Here is an 11,890-nt window from a genome sequence, read left to right as displayed (position 1 = left end):
ATTAATATAGAGAAAATATTTAAAAAAATCATATTTGTATTGTTTTATGTATAATAATACATTAAACATATCAAGATATGTCAACATTTGCTTTGAAACAACAGTGTTAACATTAAAAATTAAATTGTGGGATATTGTTGAATTATTACTTGGATAAATAATGCTTGATTTTATTCTCCAAAACGACAAATGCAGTTTTTGCTGTTTACATTTGCTCAGTGAAAGCTGACATTTCCCGGTGTGATTACATTCTTCCGGTTCCGGGGTATTAAGAGCAGAGACACAAAGAAGCCGGAAGCTGGAGGAGGATGTGACGTAATTCTCACTGAGGACAGCAGGGGGCGCGCTTTGGCTCAAACATTGAATCCGTTATTTATACATTTCACTAGAATTATGTGCTAAATACTTCGGACTGAACATTCATCTTACATAAATCCTACAATTTATTATATTATTTGAAGTATAATATATTTTTAGTATTTATTATCTGTGGAAAAACTCCATATCCGTTAACAGAAATAGGAAAATAGTACATGAATCATTACAAAAACAATTGTTACAACACTTAAGAAACACATATTTATGATATTTAAAACCCTTTCCTACACTTAACTTTATTATTTTAATAAATACATTTATTTTATTTTTACTCTAGCGTCTGCAATACAAACCGCTTTGATATTGTGCGGTTTAGTGTACTTATTATTTTTTCAATACTATATTATTTTATCTTTTTCAATTTCTTTTTAATTGTATAAGTTTCTTGGAATAAGGTTAGAAAGTTATTTATCGAAATAAAATAATTTATAAACCGTATAATTATTTGTTTATCTTTTTTAAACGGGTTTGCGGAAGTGCAGCGCCGCCTGCCGGAGGACATACGCACTGCAGCCACCGTAGCACTGATCGCGCGGGCCGCGCTGCCGTGTGTCGCGGTGCATGTCGGGCCGCTGGCGGTGGTGAGTATCCCAGCCTGCGCTGCTGCTGCTCCAGAGAGAATGATGGGATAGTGGAGGACACAGCAGCGCTGCACACACACACTCAGACATTTTTTACATTATTCTGGCGCTCTAACCGTATATATGTGTGTTTACGCGCGTGTACGAGTGACTGTAAATGTGTGTAACACGAGGCCTGCGGCGGTGCGCGTGTCCGTGTTCAAGCGGACTATAAACACTTACAAAAGTACTGTAATAATAACAACATCTGATAAAATGCTGGACGCTTGAACCACAATACTGAATTATCACCGTATTCATATTCAAAGTTATTCACTTGGTGCACCGGGTTCCTCTAACACACCATGGTGTTACCATAGTACACGGCTTTTGTAGTGTTTTGTGCAGCAGCTCAAACATGGTTAAACATATTTTGGAAAAAATGCAAAATGTCTGCTTGAGTTATTGTAACAGCAAAAACAAAAAAAGTGTGTTCAACGCGACGAATTACAGCGCGGGGAACTCGCGACCACGTGAATTTCGCCCGCGAAAAAAGTCCCCCTGTAGTCAAATTTTTTTATCCCTTAAAACTCATATTTAATCACCTAAATTACATATTAAAAGTCTTTATGTCTTAAAATATCTAGAATTTAACTCGACACCCTTGCCTCATTTAGTATGCGCGGTGGTGTGAATATGAAAATGAGCCCCGCCTCCACTCACTCACTCAGAGATCCACTGGTGGACGATCACACGTTGATCTGATTGGTTACAAGGTAGTGTGTGACGTCAGAAACACCAGCGATTTCAAACCGTGTTTTTGAGACTGTCTTTGGTTCACTGCAGTTTTAAGCAGAAAATACTCAGCAATGCTGTCCACTTATGAACTTACACATGGTGTGTGTTAAAGCAGATTAATAACTCCACAAACAATATTAAACGATGTTTAAAGGGGGACTTTTAACTCTTACATAAGAACTGAGTAATGACACAGTAATGACACTGAATCAACATTTTTGACGCTGTTGTACGGAAGTGTGTTTCCGCACAGAAAAAAAAAATTATTACAACTGTTATCTCTCATTTTTTACTTTTTCTTCTCTCGCAATTAGAAGTTTATATCCTGCAATTCGGACTGTTTCTCCTCAGAATTTTGATATAAACTCACAATCGGCAGTTTTGAACTCTTTTGAAGTGGGAGAGTCACAATTACCATTTTTATTTTTTATTCCGTGGCGGAAACAGACTCCCCCAGTCTTATTGTCTTCTGTCCACAGACGTGCACGTGTTACAACCATAGATCTAATATAATAAAGGAAGGCTAGCTGTCTCGTCCGCGCTGCTGGCTAATGGAGGTCGGCGTCCGCACACGGCGGCCATCTTGTCACAGTCAGCTCGCTCACTCGTACATTGTGTTTTAATGGTGCATGTACTGTTTAAATAACCATAACTTGCTCAATTTTCTACCGATTTTCAAACGGGTTGGTTTGTTATAAACATTAGAGATGTAGGCTAGTTATGACAATGTACTTATGAATAATTATAATATTATATATTTCAACATGTTCAAGCAGCCAGAATTATAGCCACGTTAATAACGTTTGTAAGAAACCAAACCGTTTGTAAATCCGCCAAGATTTCGGCGAGATAAGAGTATTTGTGTTCGTGCGGATCACTCACCGTACAGAACGCTTGCCTGTGACAAGATGGCCGCCGGTGATGCCGTTCGAGACTCCGCCGTAAGACATCTAGCCTATGTATCTCTATGGTTACAACTGTCAATCAACCTTCGCTATAAACACACGAGTCCCATATAACACGAACTCTCCTGAGCCTAGCGCTGGCATCATCCGTTGCATTATTCACTCGCCTGTTCTGAACACGTGAGTGTGTGTGTGTGTGTGTGTGTGTGTGTGTGTGTGTGTGTGTGTGTAGGATGATGGAGGGTTTGGGGCTTCAGGCCGTGGCTCTGAGCGACGGCTCCACCGCGTACATACAGCAGTCCATCAGCGGTGAGTCTATATATATATATAGATCAATATATCACTTGCTCAGAGCCATCAGATGTGACGGAGTTGTGACACTATCTTCATTAATGTCTCATGATTAGCTAACATGAACTATAAGCATTATATTTTTTACAGAATTTACTTATTTGTTAATGATAGCTATCGTTATTTAGGATACATCAGTTATAACCAGTTGTAATATGATTATGATATATAATAGTTGTTCATGTTAGTTCGTAGTGTGTAACTCATTTTAACAGATGAAACTTCTGATTTTAAACGTGTGTTAGTGTACAGTTAACTAAATCGTTACCGGTTGTTTTGTAATTCGCAATATTGTCTATGCCTTCAAATTGTTTTACTACAATACAATAGTATTTATTAATATGTATTAATATTACAAAATTAAAAAAATATAATATTTATATTTAATTTAAAATATTAATATTTTATATTAGTAATTAGTAATTTTGTGTTTTTTTTCCGTTTTTTTATATATTTCTATTTAGCTTTAACTTATATTTATTTCAGTGACAGTTTTAGACACTTTAGTACTAAAATTACTGGGTGTAATTCTATTTTTTTTTCTATTCCATCTAATTTTATTACAGCAATAAAATTACGTTTTATTTTTTTTATTTTATTTTTTATTTAACCTTTATTTAACCAGGTAGGCACATAGAGGACTCATTCTCATTAAAAACGGCGACCTGGCCAAGATAAAGCGTCGTAGTGCAGACAACAATAAGTTACACATAAAAGACAAGACAATGTAGTACAGGTTACAAACAAGTGTTCAGTTGAAGCACATCATACAACAATAAATCAAAATACAATAACTAGACAATTCCTAGGAATCAGTGCTTAAGAACGTACTAGGTAAATAAACTATATGAAAGTAAAGTGCAGTTTGCATTATTAACAAGTAACAGTACAGAGAGAGAAAATGATAAATAATAATTGCTCTAGTTTACACAGGAGGAAAATGATAATGCTAACATGAACAATGGTGTGACAGTAGGTTAATTATCAATCGTTTGAAAGTGGATAACGGAACAATAGATTCAAGCCTTAAAGCCTTAAAGCTCAACCCTTATTATAATCAGTATAAGTTAAACCCAGTACAATAAATGATCATAACATACTTTACAATTTTTCACATTGCTTGAAAATCTGCTTGATTGTAATTAAAATAGTGTTGAAATGGGATTTTAATTAACCAAAAAAAAATCTATTTTTTGTTTTGATTCTGTGATCAACATTCCATAAGTTAGCTGGAAATATCTTAAAATTGTGGAAATCTTTTTACAATATGTAAAATTGCTGGAAATAACTTGAACTTGTTAGTTAGAAAATGGCTAAATCTGAAATATAAATCAGTTTCTTTATTTATTATGAATGAAAACTAATAATAAAAATGCTTTTCTTACTCAGTATTTCTCTTGTTTCCAGTCCAAATATCTAAAGCTTTTACTAGAGGAGTAAACCATTATTGTCTTGTTTTCAGAGAAAAAAAATTAAAATAAGATTATTACTTTACACACACACTCTCACACACACACACACACACACACACACACACACTAAGACACACTCACACACTAAGACTCACACACACACACTCTCACACACACACTCTCACACACACACACACACACACACACACACTCTCTCTCACACTCACACACACACACACACACACACACTAAGACATACTCACACACAGACACACACACACACACTTACAGATTATTTCGCTAAACTTTTTTCCGTATTTTTCTCTGAAAGCAAGAGAATAATGTTTACTCCTCTAGTAAATGCTTCTTGATTTAAGAACTTTTAGACATTTGGAAACAAGACAGAAATACTGAGTAAGAAAAGCATTGTAATGTCTAATGGTGTGTAACTGTGTGTGTGTTTGTGAGTGAGTGTGTGTAACTGTGTGTGTGTGTGTATGAGTAACTGAGTGTTTGTGAGTGTGTGTAACTGTGTGTAAGTGTGTATGAGTGAGTGTGTGTGTGTGTGTAACTGATTGTGTGTGTGTGTGTTTGTGAGTGTGTGTAACTGTGTGTGTGTGTAACTGTGTGTAAGTGTGTATGAGTGAGTGTGTGTGTGTGTGTGTAACTGATTGTGTGTGTGTGTGTAACTGTGTGTAAGTGTGTATGAGTGAGTGTGTGTGTGTGTGTGTAACTGATTGTGTGTGTGTGTGTGTAACTGATTGTGTGTGTGTGTGTGAGTGTGTGTGTGTAACTGAGTGTGTGTGTCTGCAGACGGGAGTCTGGTGGAGGGAAACACTGTTCAGCTGGAGGACGGCACCACCGCGTACATCCAACACGTCAGCGTTCAGCAGAAAGGTGTGTGTGTGTGTGTGTGTGTGACATGTTTATTTGATCATTTAGGAGACAAAGATGCAAAAGAAGTCTGCACTCTAAAGCTGTAGTGTTACAGACGAGAGGTGAAGTGGACACACGTACTCAGGACACACGTGATCACAGTAGTCAGGTCTGATGTAATATACAGAGATCTATTGGCTCGTTCGTAGAGCATTAGTGGATTTGAACAGGTTTGATTTTAAAATGGTAGTAGTAAAAAACCTGAACTAAATTGTTCTCAATATTGTCTATACCATAAAATAATTGACATACTATTTATTAGTATTTTATATTCGTGTTTAGTTTTAACATTGATTTTGTCATTTTTATTTTGAGATCATTTACTGACATATCAAGATCACATCGGGAACACGACTAGTTTAGATTTATGGCTTTGATTTATCTCACAGTTTTAGAGTAAAACGTGTTTCTGAAAATATATATTTCATATAAAAATAGTATAAAGTTTAGAACAATAAACATACATTTTTTCCTTTGTTCAGTTCAGTTTAATCTGCCACGTGTCGTCTCCAGTCTGTCGCTCTGCAGCGTTCAACATTTACCAGTTTAAGTTAATATAATGTAGTACCATAAAATCCTCTAAAAATACAAAATATTAAATTATTGAAAACATTATCAAACTAATATATAGTACATTAATTTCATAAAAAAAAAAAAATCGAATTAATTTTTGACCGACACACAAAGAGCAGAGGATTCATTTATATTTATTTCAGTTTTAGCCATTTTAGTACTTCAGCTGATGAACCCGTGTGTGTGTGTGTGTGTGTGTGTGTGTGTGTGTGTGTGTGTGTGTGTGTGTGTGTGTGTGTGTAGAGTCGCTGGCATTCGAGGACGGTCAGGCCGTACAGCTGGAGGACGGAAGCACGGCGTTTATTCACCACACACCTAAAGGTGCCGCACAAACCACTCGAGTACACGATCTCTGAACGCGTTTGACCTCTGACCTCGCTTGACCTCTGACCCCTGTGTGTGACAGAAGGGTTCGGGCCCGGCGCGGTGGAGGCGGTCCAGCTGGAGGACGGCAGCACCGCGTACATACACCACCAGATGAACACGGACCCCGACGCCATCGGCGCGCTGGAGAGCTACGCTAGCAAGGTCTGACGCCGACACCACACTCGCTACATCATACCGTCGTTTTAGATGTGCTTAACTGATGTTTGATTTGATGTGGCACAGCTGACGGGGTCAGAGGTCGAGGTCGATGAAAACACAGAGAACACAAACGGGGAGCAGACCAGCATACAGGTGCGACCATAGACGGTGTGTAAACTGGGCGTAGTGTGTGTGACGTCACCGTAGAGTGGGCGGAGCCGGCCGGCGCCATCTTGGCCGCGCGTAAAAAACGTATATGTGCAAAAAGTTAATGCACTTTAAAAAGTGAATCAAAGTTCATTAAAGGATGCGATGCTTGATCTGGTTTATATCTGCGCACTTGCGCCCTCTTGTGGACACAGGAGACAGTACAGCACTTTTCCACTGAATTTGGATATAATGCGAATTTTGCTAATATTTAAGCGAGAAATTCGAATTGAGCTTTTCAGCCATTTTGACTGGTGTGTGTGTGTGTGTGTCAGCTGATGTTCGAGGGGAAGGTGTGGAGCTCCAGTAAAGCTCCGCCGGTCGGAGAGAAGAGCTTCCGCTGTGCACACGCCGGCTGCGGACGCTTCTACACCACAGCTCACCACCTCAAGGTACAGCCTTCCCACAATGCACTCCTCATTATCATGCAGTTAGTATTCAAACAAATCTCTTCCATGTGATCATTTTACCAGGAAACCTCTGTTCTGTAGCACTTGTTTGCTAACAATGAAAGGGATTGTTTTATTTTCATTTGAATAAAAGATAAATTAATGTTTTTTGGCTTAATTTATTTACCAGAAAATTTTAAAAACACAACATTAAACATTTGAAATAAAAACTATTATTGTATTACAAATTATTAAATTAAGTTGTTTTTATTCATTCAATTTATTAGATATGTTTTTGATTAAACCATTAAAATGGAATAAAATGGAAAGCACAGAACTGGGTAAAAAATCTAATAAAAAAAAACATTAAGAATGTAATTTGCTGTTAAACTGAACAAGTTTCCTGATTTCAATTAATTACACGTGCTTTTTGATTAACCATTAATAAAAGAAAACCCGCTGTGGGGTTGATCGGTCTGTTTGAGCACTCAGACGTGTGTGTGTGTACGTGTGTGTGTGTGTGTGTGTGTGTGTGTGTGCAGGTGCACGAGCGCTCTCACACAGGCGATCGCCCGTACAGGTGTGAGGTGCCGTCCTGCGGGAAGGCGTTCGCCACGGGCTACGGGCTGAAGAGCCACTTGCGCACACACACCGGAGAGAAGCCCTACAAGTGCCCCGAGGACATGTGCTACAAGGCCTTCAAGACCTCCGGAGACCTGCAGAAGCACGTGCGCACACACACCGGTACGAGCCGCGCACACACACCGGTACGAGCCGCGCACACCAGGGTTATTATAGTTTTGCATTATTCATTAGTTTTTATTTTTATTTCGTTTTAACTTTGTGTTTTCAAATTCAGTTTAGTTTTAATTAGTTTCTAGCGTGGGTTTGCTAGTTTAGTTTAGTTTTTATTTTTTGAAAATGCTTAGTTTTAGTTTAGTTTTAGTATTAGTTTTAGTATTAGTTTTAGTATTTTTTGTAATCTGGGCTATTTGTCAGGGGCAAGATTCAAAAAGGTCAGAAAAAGTATTGTGTAATAATAACTCAACAAAAACATCATACAATCTACATTGGAATTCAACCAAGCCATGTAATAAGTAAGGGATAATGTAACGTTATAGCGAGGAGGTAGTTATTGAGAATACAACCCCGACAGGCTGCAATCGGGAGCCCGACGCGAAGCAGAGGGATCTTGAGCAGCCTGAAGGGGTTGTATTCCCAATAACTACCGACTCGCTATACATTATCCCGCTTATTACATGGCTACCTATCAAATAAATCACTACTTTGAAACAAAATATTGATCTAAAAAGGAGTTTATTGATAGTTTACGATTGTATTGCTTCCGCTAAGCTTCCGCCAAAGAAAATAGTGCGCTCCGTCTACGGTTAGAATTCTGTGAGTCCATATAGCAACGCTCTGTTTTTCATGGCAACGGTGTGTTATACTCCGCAGCGGTCAGTTATCAAGAAATAACAGACCGCATTCTACATTGGAATTCAACCAAGCCATGTAATAAAACAAAATATAAACTTAAAAAGGATGGGACAAATGGGCTGCCAATGTAGATCTGTGTGTGTGTGTCGCGCGCATGCATGCGAGTGACAGAGAGACGGAGGGAGAGCAGGGAAAAGAAACACAGCTGAGCGAATTCTCTGCGTGTTTTTAAAAAGCGTCGAAGGAAAGACAAAGACGAAAACTAAGGACATTTACTCTATAATTTTATTTTATTTTAGTTAGTTTTGTCAACCACACATTACAGTTTTATTTAGTTATCGTTTTTTTGTTTTGCCTCGTTTTTATTTTTATTTCAGTTAACGACAATGTTTTTTCCCATCTAGTTTTCGTTTTTTCGTTCGTTTTCGTTAACGATTATAACCCTGGCGCACACACACCGCTACGAGCCGCGCACACACACCGGTACGAGCCGCGCACACACACCGGTACGAGCCGCGCACACACACCGCTACGAGCCGCGCACACACCGCTACGAGCTGCCAGACACACCGCTACGAGCTGCCAGACACACCGCTACGAGCCGCACACACACCGCTACGAGCTGCGCACACACACCGCTACGAGCCGCGCACACACACCGCTACGAGCCGCGCACACACACCGCTACGAGCCGCGAACACACACCGCTACGAGCCGCGCACACACACCGCTACGAGCCGCGCACACACACCGCTACGAGCCGCGAACACACACCGCTACGAGCCGCGCACACACACCGCTACGAGCCGCCAGACACACCGCTACGAGCCGCGCACACACACCGCTACGAGCCGCGCACACACACCGCTACGAGCCGCGCACACACACCGGTACAAGCCGCACACACACACCGCTACGAGCTGCCAGACACACCGCTACGAGCCGCGCACACACACCGCTACGAGCCGCGCACACAATCCGCTACGAGCTGCGCGCACACACCGGTACGAGCCGCGCACACACACCGCTACGAGCCGCGCACACACACCGGTACGAGCCGCGCACACACACCGCTACGAGCCGCGCACACACACACCGCTACGAGCTGCACACACACACCGCTACGAGCTGCGCGCACACACCGGTACGAGCCGCACACACACACCGCTACGAGCTGCGCGCACACACCGCTACGAGCTGCGCGCACACACCGCTACGAGCTGCGCGCACACACCGGTACGAGCCGCGCACACACACCGGTACGAGCCGCGCACACACACCGCTACGAGCCGCGCACACACACCGGTACGAGCCGCACACACACACCGCTACGAGCTGCGCACACACACACCGCTACGAGCTGCCAGACACACCGCTACGAGCCGCACACACACACCGCTACGAGCTGCGCGCACACACCGGTACGAGCCGCACACACACACCGCTACGAGCTGCGCGCACACACCGGTACGAGCCGCACACACACACACCGCTACGAGCTGCCAGACACACCGCTACGAGCCGCGCACACACACCGGTACGAGCCGCAGAAACAAGCGTGCACACACACACCGGTACGAGCCGCAGAAACACGTGCGCAGGAAAGCTGGTGGAAAGCTTTGGCCGATCCCCAGCCCTGGAGTGAGTGAATACAGAGATCCTCAACTGTGGTCTCTCTCTCTCTCTCTCTCTCTCGTTCTCTCCCCCCCCTCTCTCTCTCAGGCGAGAAGCCCTTCAAATGCCCGTTCGAGGGCTGCGGACGCTCCTTCACCACGTCCAACATCCGCAAGGTCCACACGCGCACACACACGGGCGAGCGGCCGTACCTGTGTCCCGAGCCGTCCTGCGGGAGAGCGTTCGCCAGCGCCACCAACTACAAGAACCACATGAGGATCCACACAGGTGACACACACTCCTTCTCAGAGACCTTTTCCTTTACTCTTAGTCCTGTGTCAAATGCACTTTTGAGTTTTTATCATATTTTTATATTTATAACACGATACACGCTTCCTGAATACCATCACGATTGAAAACGTAAATTTGCGCAATTTCGCGAAAACATTCTCCACGCAGATTTGATCACTTAAACTATTAATTAAAATTAAAATTCATTAATTAAATCTTTCGATTTCTATTTTACGTGCATTCATATGATTATTTTAAACGTTTTTACCGATGTTCAGGTGAGAAGCCGTATCTGTGTACGGTTCCCGGCTGTGGGAAGAGTTTCACGGAGTATTCCAGCCTCTACAAGCATCACGTGGTCCACACACACTGCAAGCCGTACACCTGCAGCCACTGCGGGAAGACCTACCGCCAGACGTCGACGCTAGCCATGCACAAGCGCACCGCGCACGGAGACTTCGACACCGCCGAGGACGGTGAGAAACACTTTCTGCGTTCTCTCACTTCAGATTTCTGCCACTTTTTTGGGGGTGAAGAAGAAGTTTGCAAAGAACGGTTTTGTGTGTGTAGACGCAGAGGTTTTCGAGGCGTCCGAGCAGAACGAACGCGATGGCGAGGTTACCATGGAAACGGACGATATCCTCAGCTCACACCTGCAGGTCCTCGGCACGGCCGTCACCATGGTAACCCGGGACGGAACCACCATCGCCGTCCCTTCGCAACAGGGCCGCACCGGGCGGCACGTCACCATGGTTACAGACGGCAAAGAGATGCAGCAGGTGGGTATTATGGGATGGATACGGGTACTGCATGGTTATCGGAGCTTAAGTCATTCACTCGTCTTTGCGTTCGTCCTGCAGGTTGCCATAGTAACGTCAGACGGCATCATGACCGAAGGGAACTCGTCGCCGTACCAACAGGTGGCGCTGCTCGCAACGGAGAACGGCACTCAGATTGCAGTACAGGTCAATACGAAACATGGATAATTACAATTTGCCTTAATATACCTCAAACTAAATGTACATCAGTGGTTTTGAGTATGAATAAATGTCTTAAAATATCAACAATCAACTGTATGTTACAGTTAGAAGATCAGCAGACATTAGAAGAGGCTATCACCATGGCAACAGCAGCGATTCAGCACAACGGACTGACCTCAGATCAGTGACAGCTGAAAATCACAGACGCCTTTTTAATGTTTAGTTTTTATTTTTACCTGCTTTGAGCCAGTAGAAGTTAAACATGATGAAAATAAAGATGTATATTTGTTAATAAATAAGCTTTAAGCTGTAAGTCTTTGTGGAATGTGTTTTTTGAGCTGTTCAACTCATTAAACAATATTATTTTTATTAAAAATACATTGTCATTATGATAACGGAAGTACTTACTGTTTTTCTCTTGTATATTCGTGAACAGCTGTGCAGGATTGTATCAGCTGTCACAAAAATAATTAAGGCCATTTAATTAATTCCTCGTATTTTAATTTTGGTGTTTTAATGTGAGGACCATCCCAC

The 11,890-nt window shown here is 42.0% G+C and overlaps 1 protein-coding gene across 2 annotated transcripts; it reads left to right on the top strand.

The window, feature by feature from the left end:
* Positions 1-861: 861 nt before the first annotated feature.
* znf76 (zinc finger protein 76) lies at positions 862-11,860 on the top strand. Of its 2 annotated transcripts, none has more exons than XM_079593822.1 (13): positions 862-959; positions 2,874-2,950; positions 5,218-5,301; positions 6,157-6,234; positions 6,320-6,441; positions 6,523-6,591; positions 6,921-7,037; positions 7,577-7,778; positions 10,194-10,373; positions 10,655-10,852; positions 10,947-11,155; positions 11,237-11,341; positions 11,461-11,860. In XM_079593822.1, exons 1-13 carry the CDS (start codon positions 940-942, stop codon positions 11,542-11,544), a joined length of 1,545 nt encoding a protein of 514 aa, XP_079449948.1. In that variant the 5' UTR covers positions 862-939; the 3' UTR covers positions 11,545-11,860. The 2 variants fall into 2 exon arrangements, with proteins under 2 accessions (XP_079449948.1, XP_079449947.1); XM_079593821.1 differs by having other exon boundaries at positions 865-959; positions 6,323-6,441; positions 11,461-11,754.
* The last annotated feature ends 30 nt before the right edge of the window (positions 11,861-11,890 follow it).

Source organism: Phoxinus phoxinus (genome assembly GCF_949152265.1).
Source record: "Phoxinus phoxinus genome assembly, chromosome: 20".
NCBI classification, from domain to species: Eukaryota; Metazoa; Chordata; class Actinopteri; order Cypriniformes; family Leuciscidae; genus Phoxinus; species Phoxinus phoxinus.
Note: the sequence above shows the minus strand (reverse complement) of the source record. Positions and strands in the feature narration are given on the sequence as shown.

What these genes read in the sequence shown, in the direction of transcription:
- znf76 (XM_079593822.1), top strand. Translation starts at nt 940, where the DNA reads ATGTCGGGCCGCTGGCGGTG. An exon ending in TATTCACCACACACCTAAAG is followed by an intron (nt 6,235 to 6,319) that starts GTGCCGCACAAA and finishes TGTGTGTGACAG; the next exon opens with AAGGGTTCGGGCCCGGCGCG. An exon ending in GGGAGCAGACCAGCATACAG is followed by an intron (nt 6,592 to 6,920) that starts GTGCGACCATAG and finishes TGTGTGTGTCAG; the next exon opens with CTGATGTTCGAGGGGAAGGT.